The sequence below is a fragment of the Bubalus kerabau genome, chromosome 10 (assembly GCF_029407905.1).
Source record: "Bubalus kerabau isolate K-KA32 ecotype Philippines breed swamp buffalo chromosome 10, PCC_UOA_SB_1v2, whole genome shotgun sequence".
In the NCBI taxonomy this organism is placed as follows: domain Eukaryota; kingdom Metazoa; phylum Chordata; class Mammalia; order Artiodactyla; family Bovidae; genus Bubalus; species Bubalus kerabau.
The window spans coordinates 20,653,405-20,676,029 of record NC_073633.1 but is presented as its reverse complement, the minus strand read 5'-3'; the positions used below and the strand labels follow the sequence as shown (position 1 = coordinate 20,676,029).

At 44.1% G+C, this 22,625-nt stretch overlaps 1 protein-coding gene across 1 annotated transcript; it reads right to left on the bottom strand.

Annotated features, from left to right (window-relative positions):
- Nucleotides 1-7,978: 7,978 nt before the first annotated feature.
- Nucleotides 7,979-11,854, bottom strand: RPLP1 (ribosomal protein lateral stalk subunit P1). Its single transcript, XM_055536846.1, has 5 exons — nucleotides 11,732-11,854; nucleotides 9,958-10,294; nucleotides 9,172-9,246; nucleotides 8,306-8,423; nucleotides 7,979-8,115 (listed from the first exon to the last, which is right to left on the bottom strand). Exons 2-5 carry the CDS (start codon nucleotides 10,027-10,029, stop codon nucleotides 8,036-8,038), a joined length of 345 nt encoding a protein of 114 aa, XP_055392821.1. The 5' UTR covers nucleotides 10,030-10,294; nucleotides 11,732-11,854; the 3' UTR covers nucleotides 7,979-8,035.
- Between the last annotated feature and the right edge of the window lie 10,771 nt (nucleotides 11,855-22,625).

The window sequence follows — 22,625 nt, the reverse complement described above, 5'->3', positions numbered from 1 at the left end:
TTTTCCTTATTTTGATCTAAAACTCTCTCAAAATTAGTCACAGTTCTTCCCTCTGGAGCTCTTTGGAATAACGTGAGTTTCTCTTCCATACTAAAGCCCCTTTAATTTTTGAAGAATTAGTAATAGCATTCACTGTTGCTCCCTAGCCCTCAACCAGCCCTACAGCAAGAACAGGGTCATTATTTCCCATTTACAAATACATCCTAACCTGCTGGCTAATGAAAAGTGCTGGACGATCCTGACATAGAGGTTTCACAACAGATTAGTTGCCTTAAGCCACTCACTAGCACCATCGACCACATTACCATTACTAAACCAGACTTGCTGCTGCTGCTGCTAAGTCACCTCAGTCGTGTCCGACTCTGTGCGACCCCATAGACGGCAGCCCACCAGGCTCTGCCTTTACTGGGATTCTCCAGGCAAGAACACTGGAGTGGGTTGCCATTTCCTTCTCCAGTGCATGAAAGTGAAAAGAGCTATTAAAAGTAAAAGCAAGTAAAAGTAAGAGCTATTAAAAGTAAAGCTCTTTTTTAAAAGGCATATTTAAATGCTCATGGTTTTTTTAAATGCAAGCAATATGGAAAAGGATAAATTGAAATGGAAAAAAATCTCTCTCCTGCCCCATCCAATCTATCCTCTCAGAGGTAATCACTCCAGTTACTTTTGAATCTTTCCAGAAATTTTCTTTACACACATAAACATATGCATATGAAATTTTAGGGTCATATTATGTATAACACTCTGCAACTTGCCTTTTTTCACTTCAGGTATCATAGATATCTTTCAATAGCAGCTCTCCTGTTAATGGCTACATAAAAGCCTCCTCTCGTTCCCTTAAAAAAAGCCTCCTCTTGCAAATAATGCTCCAGTGAGACTGTACATATGTTTTTGGATGGATTCCTGTAAGTGAAATTCCTGAGTGGAAGGTAAGGACACTTATTAACTCTGTGAGAGAGAACCCAATTACACTCCTTAAAAAGTTGTAGTCATTTTCACTTACAGCAACAGTCCGTTTTCCAAGTGCTGACAACATGGTTTATATTGTTAAATCTTCCTTCAGTGTCTGAAGATAGTTATTAATTGTCATTCTTTTTATTAATTTAATTTTTACTTTATATTGATTTACAATGTGTTAGTTTCAGATGTACAGTCACTCCTTTAAACAAGACTTATTACCAACCGTTTTCATGGCAGGCCCTGCGTAGGAGCTGGGTTTGCCCCAATCCAGGAGTTCCCAACCCTACTCGGGAACCTGTTTAGTTGTTTCTTTTATTCAGGTTTTTTGTTTTGGGTCGTTTTAACAGCTTCCCAGATGACTCAGCGAATGATAAGCAGCCAAAAGTGGAGCAAAGCTCGCTTCCTTCTCTGGGCAAAAAATGGAAACCATTTTCCTTGGTTTTCCTTGGTTTCCGTTCCTCTGGAAACCAAGGTGCTGGGAACAGTCAGGATCCACTTCCCCCAAAATAACAGAACAGGGAACTAACTCCATTATGTTAACTAGTAATACCCAAACGTCAATATCTATTATTGCTCCCAACCCCTCAAAAATACAGCCTTGTGGCAGGAACAGGCTCATTATTCCCAGTTTACAAATATGCCCCATCCCATTCCTGTTGGTTGATGACAAAGTGTAGGAATCGCCTGTTTCACAACAGATTACTTGCCTCGATCCAGTAACCAGCGCCCGCTACAGCGATACTGTCCTCAATCCAGACTTTAAAAATTGTTCGTGGAATTGATGCTAATGGCCATGGGTCCCTTGTGGCTCAGCTGGTTAAGAATCCGCCTGCGATCCGGAAGACCTGGGTTCGATCCCTGGATTGGGAAGATCCCCTGGAGAAGGGAAAGTCTATCCACTTCAGTATTCTGGCCTGGAGAATTCCACGGACTGTATAGTCCATGGGGTCGCAGAGTCCGACACGACTGAGCGACTTTCAGACAGATCAGAAAAGCCCAGAGGAAGCATGCGCGCCCCTAGCGGTCAATAGGTCCCAGTGCAATTGAGGAGTTCGGCTTGCCTGGGCCACAAGCGGCTTCTACCCCCGCCTCCCGTCCCGCCCCTTCCTCCCAGCGGGAAGGTTGATTGGCAAGAGGCGAAGTACAAGACCCTGAGCGCGGGTGTTCCAAGCCCAGCGTCGGTTCCAGTTGAGGGAAAGGGATTTCTACGGAATATAAGGCTGAAGTGGGCTGAGAACACTTCACCCGGCCGCCTGGTCTCAGTCAGCAAGCTTTCCTGAATATTCTCCTTCATCCTAGGCGATGTGAACGCGACGGGGGAAGTGACAGGTCACCGTGTTCAGAAGGAAGTTTGAGGGCTGCCCGGCGCCACGCTTTGCTTCCGCTGTCCTACCTACTGAGAATTCCACGTTCGTCAATATGGGCTGGCCGGGCATCACCTGGGGGAATGACGAGATGCTCCCGCTTGAGTCGGAGAAACCGGGTCCTGCAGGTAAGGAATGTGTAAAGCCAGACCCGGCGACCTGGCGTTAGCATCATCTGGGTCCCTGGGTTCCCACCTCAGGACGTGAGCATCCACACCTGTACGTGGCAACCTGGAAGGTGAGCACTCAGTGAGAATTGACTGAATGAGGTTGGTGGTAGGGAGTAGGCCTGCTGCAGTGGAAAGGGCATTCACGGATCCAGAGACGGGTTCCAGTTCCAGGCACTGCTGCTGAGCAAGGTCCTCCTCCTTCCTAGGCCCTGATTACCTTCCATGTGAAAGGAGAGAGCTGGGCTGTGATAAATAGTAAATGCCAACAATGAGCCAGGCGGCGTGATAAGTACTGGGGGTGCTGGTGAGCAACACAGACAGCCTGATCCTGGAACTCACTATGTGGAGGTAAGAAGATATTGAAGTCATAAATGCACAACACATTTACTTTTTACTCCCTGGTATACAGGGAACTTAGAGCAGGGATTTAATATAGCCTAGGGTGGACTTCCTGAGTCTGGAAGGAGTAGAATTAACTGGGGTAGGCAGTGGATGGCCCAGGGAGATGGGGGACACAGCAAGTACAAAGATCTGGAAGGTGAAAAACATATTTTTTACCTTAATTGGACATCATAATAACCCTCAAAGTATACAAGTAAAAGGAGTAGAAGTTTCAGTAAGCTAAACTGAGTAGAACTTGATTTTCTGGAAGCCCATAACTATTTGAGCAATCCTGTACAACCATGGGATGGCCCCTGAGCCTGTGGACATGATGTGACAGGGGAGGTGACGGGTCACTATGTCCAGAAGGAAGCTTCAGTTCAGTTCACTCAGTCGTGTCCAACTCTGCAACCCCATGGACTGCAGCACGCCAGGCCTCCCTGTTCATCAACTCGCAGAGTTTACTCAAACTCATGTCCATTGAGTCGGTGATGCCATCCAACCATCTCATCCTCTGTCGTCCTCTTCTCTTCCTGCCTTCAATCGTTCCCAGCATCAGGGTCTCTTCCAATGAGTCAGTTCTTCCAATCAGGTGGCCAAAGCATTGAAGTTTCAGCTTCAACATTAGTTCTTCCAATGAATATTCAGGACTGATCTCCTTTAGGATGGACTGGTTGGATCTCCTTGCAGTCCAAGGGACTCTCAAGAGTCTTCTCCAACACCACAGTTCAAAAGCATCAATTCTTTGGTGCTCAGCTTTTTTTATGGTCCAACTCTCACATCCATACATCTCACATACATACTACTGGAACACAGTAATATTCCAGAAGATTGTTGAATCTGGTAACAGCCCAAGTTCCATGAAGCATTCTCTGTGGTGTCTGTACAGGTTCTGACTTTGGGGGGCATCTTCTGGCTATTTCAGAACTAAAAACATCAATCCTCTCTTAAAAACAGCTCCCAGCTCAAGCTTATGTGTCCAGGCTTGATTGCAAAAATAAGGAAATGAGAGAGAAGCGGCTTGTAAACTGACAGAGAAAAAAATCAAGTTGATTGCTGTACCTTGCAAAAGCACACGTGTGGAAGGGACACCAGGTCTGGTAGAACAGCTGATTTGAGACAAATGAGGTGGCAGGCCCTGTATTAGCTGTGTGAACTTGACCAGGCACGCAAACTCTCCCAGGAACTGGTTCTTGATATATGAAAGTTAAAGTGAAGTCACTCAGTCGTGTCCAACTCTTTGCAACCCCTTAGACTGTAGCCTACCAGGCTCCTCTGTCCATGGGATTTTCCAGGCAATAGTACTGGAGTGGATTGCCATTTCTTTCTCCAGGGATCTTCCCAACCCAGGGCTCAAACCCAGGTCTCCCGCATTGTAGACAGACGCTTTACCGTCTGAGCCACCAGGGAAGTCCAATTTTTCATATGTATAGATCCTTGTAAGTATCATAAGCAAGGCTAATTTTCTTCTGACATGCAAAGTTCAGAATGGGAGAATGTGTGAATTATTTATCAAGTCCTAAGCAACCAAATCAGCAATCACCTGGTCACAATGCTACCTCAGAATTTTACTGTATATACTCCTTCAAATTATGAGGAAGAAAGGATTTGATACATAATATTTAAATTTAGAGTAATATACCAAGTTGTTTTGTTGTATATTTTGAATTCTTTCAATTCCTTTTCTCCTTCCCAAAAGGTGGTTTTAAAACCTCACATTTTACACATGAATCCTTTCCTCATCAATTTTTGTTGAGAAGACCACCACCACCAACAAAACATTATTAACAGCTGACAGGAAGGACATTTAGATTTTTTTTTAAACCTATCCCATTGTGCAACACATTCAGTGAAAACATGGATTTTTTTGTTTGTTTTCTTAGATGGTTTGTCAATGACCACGTTCGTTCCTAAAATTCTTCTAAACATGAGAATTAGAGCCATATTGCTCCTTGGAAGAAAAGCTATGACAAACCTAGACAGCATATTAAAAAGCAGAGACATTACTTTGCCAACCAAGGTCCATCTAGTCAAAGCTATGGTTTTTCCTGTAGTCACATACAGATGTGAGAGTTGGACCATAAAGAAAGCTGAGCGCCAAAGAATTGATGCTTTTGAACTGTGGTGTTGGAGAAAACTCTTGAGTCCCTTGGCCTGCGAGATCAAACCTGTCAATCCTGAAGGAAATCAGTCCTAAATATTCATTAGAAGGACTGATGCTGAAGCTGAAACTCCAATACCTTGGCCACCTGATTGGAAGAAGTGACTCATCAGAAGAGACCCTGATGCTGGAAAAGATTGAAGTCAGGAGAAGGGGACGACAGAGGATGAGATGTCTGGATGGCATCACCAACTCAACGGACATGAGTTTGAGCAAGCTCTGGGAGTTGGTGATGGACAGGGAGGCCTGGCGTGCTGCAGTCCAGACCGAACAGTTCAGTTCAGTTCAGTAGCTCAGTCATATCCGACTCTTTTTCACCCCATGGACTGCAGCACAACAGGCCCCCCTGTCCATCACCAACTCCTAGAGTTTGCTCAAACTCATGTCCATTATTGGTGATGCCATCCAGCCAACCCATCCTCTGTCATCTCCAACACCACAGTTCAAAAGCATCAATTTTTCTGCACTCAGCTTTCTTTATGGTCCAACTCTCACATCCATACATGACTACTGGGAAAACCATAGCTTTGACTAAACGGACCTTTGTCAGCCAAGTAACGTCTCTGCTTTTCAATATGCTGTCTAGGTTGGTCATGGCTTTTCCTCCAAGGAACAAGTGCCTTTTAATTTCATGGCTGCAGTCACCATCTGCAGTGATTTGGGAGCCCAAGAAAATAGTCTGTCACTGTTTCCATTGTTTCCCCATCTATTTGCCATGAAGTGATGGGACAGGATGCCATGATCTTAGTTTATTGAATGTTGAGTTTTAAGCCAGCTTTTTCACTTTCCTCTTTCACTTTCATCAAGAGGCTCTTTAGTTCTTCTTCACTTTCTGCCATAAGGGTGGTGTCATCTGCATATCTGAGGTTATTAATATGTCTCCCAGGAATCTTGATTCCAGCTTGTGCTTCCCCCAGCCCAGCGTTTCTCATGATGTACTCTGCATATAAGTTAAACAAGCAGGGTGACAATGTACAGCTTAAACATACTCCTTTCCCAATTTGGAACCAATCCATTGTTCCATGTTCGGTTCTGTCACTTCTTGACCTACTTACAGGTTTCTCAAGAGGCAGGTAGGGTGGTCTGGTATTACGATCTCTAAGGATTTTCCAGTTTGTTGTGATCCACACAGTCAAAGGCTTTGGCATAGTCAATAAAGCAGAAGTAGACGTTTTTCTGGAACTCTCTTGCTTTTTCTACTGGCTTCCTGCTAATGCAGCATTAGAGGGGTGAGCGAACTGTCCATGGACCTACACTTTCAGTGGCCACAGAAGTGAATAGAATTTTAACAATGCAACTGTTTAAACAAACAAGTATGCTTGGTGAACAAGTATGATGTGTGACATTAGCTGAGACACCAAAGCTGCTGCAGGATCCAGCAAGATCAGCAGGAAAGGGACTTGGGGAACACAAGGCTTGCCTGGGATTCAGGAAACCTGGGAAGCCAGCTGTGTTCTTTATACCTTATGCAGAAGGGAAGTAACATGCATGTGCCAGCAAGTGGTACTTGGTTCATTCTCCAATATGAAGTAGGTGATTCTCACTTTGCAAAGGAAGTCAAGGCTCAGGCAACCGGAAGGTGGGTGGGAACTTATTCAAATGAATAAAACGGCTATGGCCTCCTAATTTGATTATCAGGACATTCTTTGGGAAAACCTTTTTTAGCTTTACTATTAATAGATTTTTACTATATTAAGATTTCTTTGGGGACTTCCCAGGTGGTCCAGTGGTTAAGAATCTGCCTGCCAGTGCAGGGGACACAGGTTTGATCCCTGGCCTGGGAAGATTCCACACATCTCCCATCAACTAAGTACACACACTTAAAAGCCTGTGCTCCACAAAAGCAGCCACTGCAAGAAGCCAGCACACAATGGAGTCCCCATCCCTGCTTGCAGCAATTAAAGCCTGGGCAAAGGCAGCACAAGCCAAAAGACATTTTAAATGTACTACTTCCTTCACTACATGAGAAAGCAGAGGCAGGAGCAGCAGGGGCAGGACCATGGGGAACAATGCAGTTAAAGTAGGCTTTGGAGTCACTGCTTCCCTGATAGCTCAGTTGGTAAAGAATCAGCCTGCAATGATTTCCCAGTTTGATTCCTGGGTTGGGAAGATCCCCTGAAGAAGGGAAAGGCTACCCACTCCAGTATTTTGGCCTGGAGAATCCGAGTTGGACACAACTGAGTCATTTTGTGGTTTTAATCCATGAACTTACTGTGCTAATTACTTAGCACAATGCTGGCCTTTTAGGTTAGCCGTTATGCATTTTGTACATCTCCAAAATTTGAATGACATTTTCGTCATTTTTCTCATTGTACCCTACTTGCCTCAAGGTCCTAAATTATTTACACCTTACAGCCCTCATCTGTGGTTTCCAATGACAGTCTGGGGCCACTTATTTTGTTTGAATGTTGTTGTTCAATCAAAAGTCATATCCTACTCTTCAATGGACCATTGAGACTTGGACACAGTAATGTATACAAAGTGGTCCTATACACTGCAGTGAAGATGTTTAGGGCCATGGGCCCTACCTCAACCTCATTTCCCTATCAAATGCACAGATGTCCCAAGTGCCTAGCACCTAACAGATGCTCTGAATATACATTTTATATGAATCCAAGTTCTAGGATGGCCCTGGCATTTTGAAAAGTGAACCAATTTACCCTTCATACCATTGTTCAGTCACCTCTCCCCAGAGCTACTTCATCTTTCAAATATCTGAAATCTGGATCACACACCCCCATGCCCAACAGTGACCCTTATTCAGTCTAGAGAACAAATCCTGTAATCATGAAGTCATGTGAGTAATCTGGACAAGGTGTCTGCTCTGAACCTTTCTCCTCCAGCCTCCCTATGCAGTTCTCAATGTTGCACGCAGCTCCTGTCATGGCAGAAAACACTGAAAGCCAAAGTTCATTTTCACACAACACACCCCCCAGAACTATCAGTTAAGACCAACAGCAGCAAACAGCTCAGCTTTTTATTGAATGTGTTACTAAAGAGGTTTAGTCAAAAAGACCAAAGCCCATGTCATCATCAGACTCTTCAGATTCTTCTTTCTTTGCTTCTACTTTCTTCTCCTCAGCTAAAAACAAAGCAAAAAACAAGTCAGTTACCTCACTAAAACTCCAAAGAGCTCATAGTCAAAAATATCCTAGCTTTCCCTCATCAGATGATGCCTCTTAAGATTTCTACACATCTACTCTTAGCAAATGCAATTTTGCCCCTAGCACCTTTAATCTCCACCCTCCTCCCTCCAATACCAGGTTTCCTACCTGGGGCAGCAGCAGTGGATGGGGCAGGACCTCCTGCTGGTGCGGCACCGGCCGCTGGGGCAGGTCCACCAGCCCCCACATTGCAGATGAGGCTCCCGATGTTGACATTGGCCAAAGCCTGCAACACATGTGCATATTCCGGTAAATGCTTAGTTCTGGCCTTCTGTTATAGCACCGAAATGCTGGCTTAACTTACAAGTACAGTTCATGTCTCCTCTTAACAATGAATTCTATTTTTTTAGACTGCTATGTAATTCTATGTAATTTTCCCAAGGGAATTCACTAACAGAGATCAGTGTTTTAGAGATCACTAACAGAGAACAGGGTACAGTGTTTCCGATCTTAAGATTGAAGAACAGGAAAAAAAAAAAAAAAAAAAGATTGAAGAACAGGAGGTGAATAGAGGCTATTAGTTTCACTTGCCAGAGATTAAGTAACCTACACTGTGGAAGGTGGCCACTGCTAAATTCCATTGGTCTTTTATATTCTGATACAGAATAAGCGATCAATAAAATGTCACTGTCATGCTGGCAGGATTTACTTGGAACAGCATGGATAGTATATCTTGGATGACCCTTTTATATAATGAAAGAATGACCCGGTAATATATTTTCCTCATGATTTTAGAACAGAAGGAAAGAGAAAGCAGGCTATGAGACCATGAGAAAAAGACACCACAGAACAAAACCATAATTAGCTCCTAGAGATGGAAATATGAGGAAATACTCCTTCTATTTGGACAAGTCCAGTCAAACATGGGGCCTTCCAGCACTTTTGGAGGTTAGCACAAGCACCTGATTTAATAAATCAGTAGGTCTTCCAAAATTTGCTTCTCCAAACAAATCACCTTTTCACAATCACCTTACCTTTGCAAACAAACCTGGCCAGAAAGGCTCAACATTTACACCGGCTGCTTTAATGAGGGCATTGATCTTATCCTCCTAAAACAAATAAAACGGGCACCCCATCAGACGGCACTTTCGTAAATGTCTTCAAAATACTGCAAATTGAAAGCAAATAACTGATAACCGGGGTACAAAAGTACCGTTTACCAATCCGAGTACTCTATTGACATTGCATGTATACTAATCTAAGACGACTGTTTCTTCCACTTTTAAGGCAAAAGAAATGCTTCTGCTCCCGCGTGCCAGGTACTTGGCAAGGCCTCGAGTTCATCGCTGCCATTTCACAGGCTGGGTCCTGCCCAAGTTACATTGCTATTTTAAGCTGTGAGGCAAGGCCAGAGGTGGAGCAGAGCGCAGTGTTCCCCTCCACACCACAAAGCCAGGCCCCACAAGGCCTACTCAGAGGACCAAGGAAATCACACCCAAAAGAGATATAGTGTGGGACACGTTATAGCTGCGCATGAGGCTGCCCACGGGTTGCACACGTTTCTCTAAATAAAAAAGTTCTCAAAGTCGGCGCGCTCCGCTGTAAGTGAAGCTCACTCACTCTAGGGCGGGCACATGGCCGATGCCCCAGACAGCCCGCACATGGGCCCATCCGATGGGTGTCCGTCCCGCCTGTCCGCCCCTCCGCCCGGTGTCGATGGCCGCCACTCCCGCCGGAAGGGCCTGCCCCTAACGCCTGCGAGGGTGGGGAACCGGCCGCCCACAGAGGCCTCCACGCCGCCGGCCCAGGCCCGCACTCACCGTGACCGTCACCTCATCGTCGTGCAGAATGAGGGCAGAGTAGATACAAGCGAGCTCGGAGACGGAGGCCATGGTGCGAGCGAGTGCTAGGTGGGGGCTGCCGGGCGCGGTGCTAGTCGCCGGATGAAGTGAGGGCCTCACCCCAAAACGGCCTTAGCTTCCTCGGAAGAACCGAGCACCTTAGCGGCAGCGGAGGAAAGAGAACTGCACGCCTGCGCGCAGCTTCTTATACCGGTCACGCGAACCAATCGGCTCCCGGGATTTCAGGAAGAGGCGGGGCCGGAAAGGGCGGGGATAGGTAATACCGCGACTTCCCGCTGATGACGCCTGCGCAAACCTGTAAGTAGTTCGCAGGTTCAAGAAGTTGTCAGGCAGCTGTGAATGCTAACTTCTTTGGTTCGGGTTAAGCTCTCAGGGTTTGTGAACAGTAGAAATACTTTTACGGAAAAGTTACCTAGGGAAGTAGGCGTCATTCCCACCTACTGTAGCCCGTATGACACTTCTTAAGCAGTCATTTAATGACGTTGTCAGCCCACTCCCCAATCCCCACCCTCGGCGAGCAGCGACCTGCTGGAGGGCAGCAACTGGGGTTTAGCCGGGAGGTCCCAGTGCCTAGAACAGCGTCTCTGATAAAATACTGAATATAGGAGAAAATGGGAAATCTGCAGCGTTGCAATAGCAGAGCATTTGAGCGCCTACTATGTCTCAGGCACTGGGCCACACTCTACAAAGATTCAGTTAAGCCTCACCCAGTGTAAGAGGTAAGTACTATTATCTCCATTTTGTAATGGCAAAATTAAAATGCAGTCCTGGTTTCCCGAGATTCCGCGTAACAGCGAGACGGAACCTGGATTCGAAATCTGGGAACCTAAATTCAGTGTTTCCTGCTTCTGTTTGCAGAGAGGGATGGGTTTGGGGTTTATGAGTAAATTTTGGCTTTTTTTTTTTTCCTTCCCAAAGCATAAAAGATATATTAGGAACATAGGGGAACTTTCCACTTCAACTTCATTTTTTTTTTTTTTTAAAGGACCTTCTGGTTCGGTGTAAAAGCTTTCAAATTGCACTTGTGATGTTAAAAGACCTCTTGATGTAGCTGCTGTCTCGCTAGGTGCTTTACTGCTGTTTTGTGTCCCTTTAAGCTAAGAACACTGGTGTTGGATTCATACTGAGAGGTTTTCTTTACAGTTTTTTAAGTTGAATTGTAATTGACATTTGTTTCAGGTATACAGCATAAAAGATACTTGTTTATACCCCACTCCAGTACTCTTGCCTGGAAAATCCCATGAACGGCGGAGCCTGGTAGGCTGCAGTCCATGGGGTCTGCGAAGAGTCGGACACGACCGAGCGACTTCACTTTCACTTTTCACTTTCATGCATTGGAGAAGGAAATGGCAACCCACTCCAGTGTTCTTGCCTGGAGAATCCCAGGGACGGGGGGAGCCTGGTGGGCTGCCCTCTATGGGGTCGCACAGAGTCGGACAAGACTGAAGCGACTTAGCAGCAGTAGCAGACCATCATAAGTCTAGTTAACATCCATCAATATACATAGACAACAGTGCCGGGGTCCAGCCCCAGCTGATCCAGGGTATTCGAAGGAGAGACGGCATAGGTGAGGGTCAGGAAACAACTGCTTAATTAAACGTTAATTAAGGATATAAAGAGTAATAGAATGAGGATAGCTCAGTAGGAAAATTCAGTGGAGAAGAGAGGCTGAGTAGCTTGGTTTACGCAGGAGACCAATAAAACTTCAAGACAAGAAGTTTGCACCACTTACCTAGGCCTGAAGGAGACACTGAGGCCTCCCTGGTCGGATCTTAGAAGCCCAGGCATAATTAGCAAGCATGGCGGGTTCCGCGCTCCAGATGGAGACTCAGCCAGAACTTGAGAGAGAGAGTGACATGGGGAGACCAAGTTTCAGTGAACAAGGCCCGCACTTTATTTTCCAAAGTAGTTTTTATACCTTAAGTTATGCATAGAGGATAATGGGGGAAGGGGTGGAGTCATGCAAGGACAGCAGTTCCTGGTTCTAATCTAAGCCAGGCTTTCAAACTTATCATATGCAAAAGTTCAGGTGATTGACATCATCTTCTGGCCCGGAGGCCTGTTAACATTTTAAGAAACTTATTTTTCTCTAAAGGTGATTATTCCAAAGTCAGGCACCAGCCTCCAAAAAAGCGTTGGACAAAGCTGCATTTTACATTTCTATACACCCATTATATCAATCAATACACTGCCAAGGACACAGTAGGTAAGGAGTATGGAGACTTAGCAGCAAACATTGGCCCAACAAGTGAAAAACCCTTCACCAATACAATTTCTAATCAATCTTTTAACTACTCAAAGGAATCTGTGTTTAGGCAGTTTAGAACATCTCCTGCCTCACAGTTGGGAGGCTCTGAACAATCACATGTGGCCGGAAAAACCTATTCAGGCAGGCTAGAGGATTTCCAAAGGAGTTTTTAGGTTGAAACACTGTCACACCCAGGAATTATTAACTGGAGCTGTAAGCTAATTCTTTTTTCAGAGAGAGGTAGTGGGGGACAGCCCCCCGTAAAGTCAGAGGTGTAGGTGAAAGCACAAAGCAGAAAGTAGGCAGACTCTGGTTTGGGGGGTAGATGCTCGAGAATTTCCAGGGGGACTCCTGAGGCTCGATCCCGCCTTTGCCTATGCTGAGCCTCCTTCCTCATGACCTTTGTCATGGGCGGAGTTCCTCACGCTGGCTCCCGGCAGTGACAGAATTCCAGTTGAGCTATTCCAGATCCTGAAAGATGATGCTGTGGAAAGTGCTGCACTCAATATGCAATATGCCGGCTCCTGGCACAACAGTTTTTTTTTTTCTTGTGATAAGGTCTACTCTGTTAGCAACTTTTAAATATGTGATACAACATTATTAACTCTAGTTCACTCAGACTCACGTCCATCGAGTCAGTGATGCCATCCAGCCATCTCATCCTCTGTCGTCCCCTTCTCCTCCTGCCCCCAATACAGAGTCTTTTCCAATGAATCAACTCTTTGCATGAGGTGGCCAAAGTACTGGAGTTTCAGCTTCAGCATCATTCCTTCCAAAGAAATCCCAGGGCTGATCTCCTTCAGATTGGACTAGTTGGATCTCCTTGCAGTCCAAGGGACTCTCAAGAGTCTTCTCCAACACCACAGTTCAAAAGCATCAATTCTTTGGCGCTCAGCCTTCTTCACAGTCCAACTCTCACATCCGTACATGACCACTGGAAAAACCATAGCCTTAACTAGACGAACCTTGGTTGGCAAAGTAATGTCTCTACTTTTCAATATGCTATCTAGGTTGGTCATAACTTTTCTTCCAAGGAGTAAGCCTCTTTTAATTTCATGGCTGCTGTCACCATCTGCAGTGATTTTGGAGCCCAAAAAACAAAGTCTGACACTGTTTCCACTGTTTCCCCATCTATTTCCCATGAAGTGATGGGACCAGATGCCATGATCTTCATTTTCTGAATGTTGAGCTTTAAGCCAACTTTTTCACTCTCCACTTTCACCTTCGTTAAGAGGCTTTTTAGTTCCTCTTCACTTTCTGCCATAAGGGTGGTGTCATCTGCATATCTGAGGTTACTGATATTTCTCCCGGCAATCTTGATTCCAGCTTGTGCTTCTTCCAGCCCAGCATTTCTCATGATGTACTCTGCATATAAGTTAAATAAGCAGGGTGACAATATACAGCCTTGACGTACTCCTTTTCCTATTTGGAACCAGTCTGTTGTTCCATGTCCAGTTCTAACTGTTGCTTCCTGACCTGCATACAGATTTCTCAAGAGGCAGGTCAGGTGGTCTGGTTTTCCCATCTCTTGAAGAATTTTCCACAGTTTATTGTGATCCACACAGTCAAAGGCTTTGGCATAGTCAATAAAGCAGAAATAGATGTTTTTCTGGAACTCTCTTGCTTTTTCCATGATGCAGCGGATGTTGGCAATTTGATCTCTGGTTCCTCTGCCTTTTCTAAAACCAGCTTGAACATTAGGAAGTTCATGGTTCACATATTGCTGAAGCCTGGCTTGGAGAATTTTGAGCATTACTTAACTAGCATGTGAGATGAGTGCAATTGTGTGGTAGTTTGAGCATTCTTTGGCATTGCCTTTCTTTGGGATTGGAATGAAAACTGACCTTTTCCAGTCCTGTGGCCACTGCTGAGTTTTCCAAATTTGCTGGCATAGTGAGTGCAGCACTTTCACAGCATCATCTTTCAGGATTTGGAATAGCTTAACTGGAATTCCATCACCTCCACTAGCTTTGTTCATAGTGATGCTTTCTAAGGCCCACTTGACTTCACATTCCAGGATGTCTAGCTCTAGGTGAGTGATCACACCATCGTGATTATCTGGGTCGTGAAGATCTTTTTTGTACAGTTCTTCTGTGTATTCTTGCCACCTCTTCTTAATATCTTCTGCTTCTGTTAGGTCCATACCATTTCTGTCCTTTATCGAGCCCATCTTTGCATGAAATGTTCCCTTGGTATCTCTGATTTTCTTGAAGAGACTACTTTCCCGTTCTGTTGTTTTCCTCTGTTTCTTTGCATTGATTGCTAAGGAAGGCTTTCTTATCTCTTCTTGCTATTCTTTGGAACTCTGCATTCAGATGCTTATATCTTTCCTTTTCTCCTTTGCTTTTCGCTTCTCTTCTTTTCACAGCTATTTGTAAGACCTCCCCAGACAGCCATTTTGCTTTTTTGCATTTCTTTTCCATGGGGATGGTCTTGATCCCTGTCTCCTGTACAATGTCACGAACCTCAGTCCATAGTTCATCAGGCACTCTATCAGATCTAGTCCCTTAAATCTATTTCTCACTTCCACTGTATAATCGTGAGGGATTTGATTTAGGTCATACCTGAATGGTCTAGTGGTTTTCCCCACTTTCTTCAATTTAAGTCTGAATTTGGCAATAAGGAGTTCATGATCTGAGCCACAGTCAGCTCCTGGTCTTGTTTTTGTTGACTGTATAGAGCTTCTCCATCTTTGGCTGCAAAGAATATAATCAATCTTGATTTTGGTGTTGACCATCTGGTGATGTCCATGTGTAGAGTCTTGTGTTGTTGGAAGAGGGTGTTTGCTATGACCAGTGCATTTTCTTGGCAAAACTCTATTAGTCTTTGCCCTGCTTCATTCCGTATTCCAAGGCCAAATTCGCCTGTTACTCCAGGTGTTTCTTGACTTCCTACTTTTGCATTCCAGTCTCCTATAATGAAAAGGACATCTTTTTTGTCCTTCACTATACTGTGCATTATATCTCTAGGGCTTATTTATACTTGTTGCATGTAGTAAACTTAACATCTGTTGGGTCTTCCCACCTCCTAGGCCCAAGTAACCACCATAATACTCTTGAGTTTTACAAGTTTGGATTCAGTCCCTCAGTCAAGTTCAACTCTTTGCAACCCTATGGACTGCAGGACGCCAGGCTTCCCTGTTCTTCACCAACTCCCGGAGCTTGCTCATACTCATGTCCATCGAGTCGGTGATGCCATCCAACCATCTCATCCTCTGTCATCCCTTTCTCCTCCTGCCTTCAACCTTCCCCAGCATCAGGGTGTTTTCTAGTGAGTCACTTCTTCGAATCAGTAGCCAAAGTATTGGAGCATCAGCATCAGTCCTTCCAGTGAGTATTCAGGACTGATTTTCTTTAGGATTGACTGGTTTGATCTTCTTTCAGTCCAGGAGACTCTCAAGAGTCTTCTCCAACACCACAGTTCAAAAGTATCAATTCTTCGATGCTCAGCTTTCTTTATGGTCCACCTCTCACATCCACATATGACTACTGGAAAAACCATAGCTTTGACTGTATAGATCTTTGTCAGCAAAGTAATGTCTCTGCTTTTTAATATGCTGTCTAGGTTAGTCACAGCTTTTCTTCAAAGGAGCAAGCGTCTTTTAATTTCATGGCTGCAGTCACCATCTGCAGTGATTTGGGAGCCCAAGAAAGTAAAGTCTGTCAGTTTCCATTGTTTCCCCATCTATTTGCCATGAAGTGATGGGACCAGATGCCATGATCTTAGTTTTTTGATTGTTGAGTTTTAAGCCAGCTTTTTCACTCTCCTCTTTCAGTCCCATCAAGAGGTTCTTTAGTTACTCTTCATTTTCTGCCATAAGGATGGTGTCACCTGCATATCTGAGGTTATTGATATTTCTAATGGCAATCTTGATTCCAGCTTGTGCTTCATCCATCCTGGCATTTCTCATGATGTACTCTGCATAGAAGTTAAATAAGCAGGGTGACAATATACAGCCTTGACGTACCCCTTTCCCAATTTGGAACCAGTCCATTGTTCCATGTCCGGTTCTAACGATTGCTTCTTGACCTGCACTCAGATTTCTCAGGAGGCAGGTCAGGTGGTCTGGTATTTCCATCTCTTTCAGAATTTTCCACAGTTAGTTGTGATCCACATAGTCAAAGGCTTTACCATAGTCAATGAAGCAGAAATAGATGTTTTTCTGGAATTCTCTTGCTTTTTCTATGATCCAACAGATGCTGGCAATTTGATCTCTGGTTCCTCTGCCTTTTCTAAATCCAGCTTAAACATCTGGAAGTTCCCGGTTCATGTACTGCTGAAGCCTGGCTTGGATAATTTTGAGCATTACTTTGCTAGCTTGTGAGATGAGTGCAACTGTGTGGTAGTTTTAACATTCTTTGGCATTGCCTTTCTTTGGAAATGAAATGAAAACTGACCATTTCCAGTCCTGTGGCCACTGCTGAGTTTTCCAGATTTGCTGGCATATTGAGTGCAGCACTTTAACAACAACATCTTTTAGGATTTGAAATAGCTCAGCTGGAATTCCATCACCTTCACTAGCTTTGTTCATAGTGATGCTTCCTAAGGCCCACTTGACTTTGCACTCCAGGTTGTCTGGTTCTAGGTGAGTGATCACACCATCGTGGTTATCTGGGTCATTAAGATATTTTTTGTATAGTTCTGTGTATTCTTGCCACCCCTTCTTAATATCTTCTGCTTCTGTGAGGTCCATACCTCACAGGTATGGACCTTTTGTCCTTTATTGTGCCCGTCTTTGCATGAAATGTTCCCTTGGTATCTCTAATTTCCTCGAAGAGATCTCTATAGTCTTTCCCATTCTGTTATTTTCTTTTCTTTCCTTGCATTGTTCACTTAGGAAGGCTTTCTTCTCTCTCCTTGCTGCTATATGGAACTCTGCATTCAGGTGGGTATGTAAGTTACATCAGACAGTACTTGTCTAACTTACCTCACTTAACAAAATGTGCTCAAGGTTTATCCATGTTGTCTCAAATGGCAGGGTTTTATTACTTGTTAATAGTTGAGTAGTATCTCATTGTGATTATATATAACGTGTTTTCTTTGTCCGTTCATTGGTTGGTGGACTCATGTCTTGGCTATTGTGAATAATGCTGCAGTGAACATGGGGGTTAGATATCTTTTCAAGGTAGTGTTTTCATTGTGTTCAGATACATTTCTTTGTCTTGCCTAATTATTCTAGCTAGGGCTTCCAATACTATATTGAATAAGAATAATGAGAATAGACATCCCTGTCTTATTCCTGGTCTTAGAAGGAAAGCTTTCTTTCTCCAGTGAAAATATGTTAACTGTTTGTTATTCATCAGCTTCATTATGTTTAGGTATGTTCCTTCTGCACCCAATATGCTAAGGTTTTTTATTATGAAAGGATGTTGTATTTTGTCGAACAGTTTTTCTGCATCTATTGAGATGATCATGTGATTTTTATGTTTTATTAATGTGTGTGACATTTATTGATTTACATATGTTGAACCATTCTTACATACAAGGCATAAATCCCACTTGGTCATAGTATACAATTCTTAAGTGTTCTTGAATGCAGTTTGCTGATACTTTATTGAGATTTTCTGTTCCTGTATTCAGCAGGGATACTGATCTGTCATTTTCATTTCTTGTTATATCCTAATCTGGCTTTGGTTTCAGGTTAATGCTGGTCTCATAGAATGAGTTTGGAAGTATTCCCTTCTCAAATTTTTCTAAGAGTTTACTGTGTGGATCACAATAAACTGTGGAAAATTCTTCAAGAGATGGGAAAACCAGACCACCTGACCTGCCTCTTGAGAATTCTGTATGCAGGTCAGGAAGCAACAGTTAGAACTGGACATGGAACAACAGACTGGTTCCAAATAGGAAAAGGAGTACGTCAAGGCTGTATATTGTCACCCTGCTTATTTAACTTATATGCAGAGTACATCATGAGAAATGCTGGGCTGGAAGAAGCATAAGCTGGAATCAAGATTGCCAGGAGAAATATCAGTAACCTCAGATATGCAAATGATACCACCCTTATGGCAGAAAGTGAAGGGGAACTAAAAAGCCTCTTGATGAAGGTGAAAGTGGAGAGTGAAAAAGTTGGCTTAAAACTCAACATTCAGAAAATGAAGATCATGGCATCTGGTCCCATCACTTCATGGGAAATAGATGGGGAAACAGTGGAAACAGTGTCAGACTTTATTTTTGGGGGGCTCCAAAATCACTGCAGATGGTGACTGCAGCCATGAAATTAAAAGAGGCTTACTCCTTGGAAGAAAAGTTATGACCAACCTAGATAGCATATTCAAAAGCAGAGACATTACTTTGCCAACAAAGGTCCGTCTAGTCAAGGCTATGGTTTTTCCAGTGGTCATGTATGGATGTGAGAGTTGGACTGTGAAGAAAGCTGAGCACTGAAGAATTGATGCTTTTGAACTGTGGTATTGGAGAAGACTTGTGAGAGTCCCTTGGACTGCAAGGAGATCCAACCAGTCCATTCTAAAGGAGATCAGCCCTGGGATTTCTTTGGAAGGAATGATGCTTAAGCTGAAACTCCAGTACTTTGGCCACCTCATGCGAAGAGTTGATTCATTGGAAAAGACTCTGATGCTGGGAGGGATTGGGGGCAAGAGGAGAAGGGGACGACAGAGGATGAGATGGCTGGATGGCATGGCATCACTGACTCGATGGACGTGAGTCTGAGTGAACTCCGCAAGTTGGTGATGGACAGGAGGCCTGGCGTGCTGCGATTTATGGGGTCGCAAGGAGTCGGACACGACTAAGCAGCTCAACTGAACTGAACTGAGAAGGATTGATGATGATGATCCTTTGAATGGTAGAATTCTTCAGTGTCGCCATCTTGTCCTGTGGTTTTCTCTGTTAGGTTTATGATTACTAATTCAATCTCTTTGGTTATGGCCTGCTCATGTTCTCTATTTCTTCCTGATTCAGCCTTATTTTCAAATTTCTGTTTTATGTTGGAGTATAGGTGATTAAGAATGTCGTGCTGGTTTCAGGTGTACCCCAAAGTGGTTCAGTTCTGCATATACATGTATCTGTTTTTCAAATTCTTTTCCCATTTAGATGATTATAGAGTATTGACCAGATTTCCCTGTGCTATACACAGTAGGTCTTTGTTGGTTATCTGTTTTAAATATAGAAGTGTGTATGTCAGTCCCAAACTCCCAATCTATCCATATCTAACCATAAATTTTTTTTCTAGTCTATGAGTCTGTTTGTTTTGTAAATGGGTTCATTTCTATAACATTTTTTATTTTTTTGCTTCTGCCTATAAGTAACATAATGCGTTTGGAGTGATTATTAAGGACTCACTATTGCTCTCTTATCATTTGCCTTGTTTTTTAATTTTTCCTGTTTCTACCTTTGTAAAGTGGTAGTTTTCCTTAGTGATTTGCTCAGTCTGCTCCTCCTCATTTTTTCTTTATAATGTTTCTTGCCTGTTTTTTTTGCTTTGTGGTGGTGGTAGTTGTTCATTCAGTCGTGTCAAACTCTCTGTGACCCCATGGGTTGCAGCACAGCAGCCTCCTGTGTCCTCGACCATCTCCCAGAGTTTGCTCAAACTCATGTCCATTGCGTCCAGTGATGTCGTCTAACCATCTCATCCTCTGCCACCCCCTTCCCCTTTTGCCTTCAATCTTCCCCAGCATCAGGGTCTTTTCCAGTTAGCTCTTCACATCAGGTGGCCAAAGTATTGGCGCTTCAGCTTCAGCATGTCTTTCCAATGAATATTCAGGGTGATTTCTTTTAGAATTGACTAATTTGATATCCTTGCTGTCCAAGGAACTCTCAAGAGTCTTCTCCAAGTTCAAAAGTATCAGTTCTTCGGCACTCAGCCTTCTTTATGGTCCAACTCTCACATCCACACATGACTACTAGAAAAACCATAGCTTTGACTATGAGGACCTTTGTTGGCAGTGATGTCTCTGCTTTTTAATATGCTGTCTAGGTTTGTCCTAGCTTTCCTTCCAAGGAGCAGGCATCTCTTAATTTCATGGCTACAGTCTCCATGTGCAATGGTTTTGGGGCCCAAGAAGGTAAAAATCTGTTACTGCTTCCACTTTTTCCCCTTCTATTTGCCATGAAGTGATGGGACCAGATGCCATGATCTTAGTTTTTTGGATATTGAGCTTCAAGCCAGCTTTTTCACTCACCTCTTTGTAGCTTTCAGAATACATCTCATAAGTAATGTAGTCCTTCTCATGCTGATAGCGTCTTGTTTTCATTCTCCTGTAATGGCTCAACCCTTTTTATTCCTCCCCTTTTATACTTCCGATGTCGAAGTTTACCTCTTTTTATGTGTATTTTCATTTGTTTCTGTGTCACTAGTTAGCACCATTTTATTTCAAGAACTCCTTGTAGCATTTCCTGTAAGGCAGGTTTTGTGTGTCTGAGAAAGCCTTTATTTCTCCTTCATAGCTGAAGGTCAGCTTTGCTGGATAAAGTATTCTTGGCCAGCCATATTTATCTTCCACACTTTGACTATGTCGTTCCACTTTGTCCTGGCCTGTAGAATTTCTGCTGGGAAATCCACTGATAGCCTTGCAACCATTCGTTTGTAAGTTACTTTTTCTCCCCACTGTTGCCTTTATGATTTTTTTTTTAATGGCTTTTGATGTAATTGGAGGTCTTTTGGCATTGAGATAATAGTGTGTCCTATTGGGCTTTTAGGTCCAACTTCCTCCCTGGCTTGGGAAATTCTCAGCTATTTCTTTAAATACACACTCTCTGCTCCCCTCTCCCTCTCTGCTCCTTCGGATAGACCATTAGTCTCACACTTGTTTTTCTCATCATGTATGAGAGTTCTCTTAGGTTTTCTTCACTTTTTAAGAATCGAGTTGCTAATTCTTTCCCAAATTTCATCTGCCTGATTCCCTAAGCTTTCTACATATTTTTGATCTCATTCATTGAATTCTTCAGCTGAAGAATTTGGTTCTTTTTGAAAATTCAATATATTTGGTAAATAACACCTATATTTGGTAAATAACTGCCTAAGCGCTCTTGTACTTTCATCACAGCTGTTTCTAATTTTTATGATACAGTATTCTGTGCCTGTGGATTCAGTTGCTGAAGAATTATTGTTTTTCTCTTTGGGATTCCATATCACTGTGATTTTTTTCAGTTTGGTAAAATGTGCCTCTGCCACTGAGTTTGAAGTAGCACACCTCTTTCTTTCTAGTTGTTACATGTTCCAGTTCAACACTGACCATTAGAAACCTTTCTTTTGTTCTCCACAAGGTGGCGGCATAGCTCAATTTTTGGTTTCTCTACCTCAGCTGGCTCTAGGGCCATGCTACGGAGAGCCAGTTTTAAAAAAAAGTCCACCTAGAAAAAGCGGGCAGCAGAGTGGGGCAATGTGGGCTTAGCACCCCCTTACCACAGCAGGCAGGGGGAACCCTCCACTGCGGTAAGCCCCCCCAGAGGGCCATGCACAGACCTCCCGCTGAAATCCAAGGCAGGCAGCAGGGCGTGAGATCCGTCAGTGCCCTTTGTTCTCGTCTCCGTCTCCCCACTCCCACTAGTCGCTCCTGAGGAATTAGTGCTGCTGGAAAGCAGCAGGTTCCTCCAGCGGTGCCCAGCCAGGCACCTGAGGGAGGAGGCTGTGGGCCCTGGCAGTGGAAGCCCGGTGTGTTGCTGCTCCTCTTCGGCCTCCAAACTGGTTTCTGTCCCCCCGCCCTTCGCCTGGTTCCCCGCAGATGCCCTCCCCCGCGCCCGTCCGCCCACACTCTCCCCTCTCCCTTCCCGCCCCGCCCCTCCCCCAGCAGGTGGGGGTGAGGCAGGCTCATGAACTCTTGGGTCCGCAGTGCTGCTAAGGTCTCCCCACCTATGTTCTGAAGCACTTTTTGGTAGAAGTCTTTTGCATGTTCCGGTGTAAGTGTACAGAGAAACTTCTGTTCGGTTATGAATGACTCAGGGATGGAACCCAGGTCTCCTGCATTGCAGGCAGTCGTTACTGTCTGAGCCACCAGGGAAGCCCATCAACAAGCAGATAGTTGTAAATAAAAGGAGAAGACAAGGAACAACGCACACTGCCATGCTGCTGCCATCACTTGCTCCTCTACTTTTTATCTGCACCTGCAAGTTAGGTATAATACCAATAATTTAAAATTTTCATACCTGGAGATTGAGTGCTGTTCTTGAAACCCTAAGTTAGTTGAATGAAGTAAAAGGATTCCAGGTCAAACACAGTTTATGTACGAAGGATGGCCTGTGGACTGCAGTACACCAGCGGGTTGTGTGGGCTGGGAGGGTATTCCTGGTTTTCAGCAGAGTAAATAGCCCCTTTCAAACCTGTTTCTTTGCGTGCAGAAACAGGTATCCTCAGCACGGTGACGGCAGTTTCTAGTGCTTTTGTTTCATTCCCCCCACAGATGATTGCCAGCTAAATGAC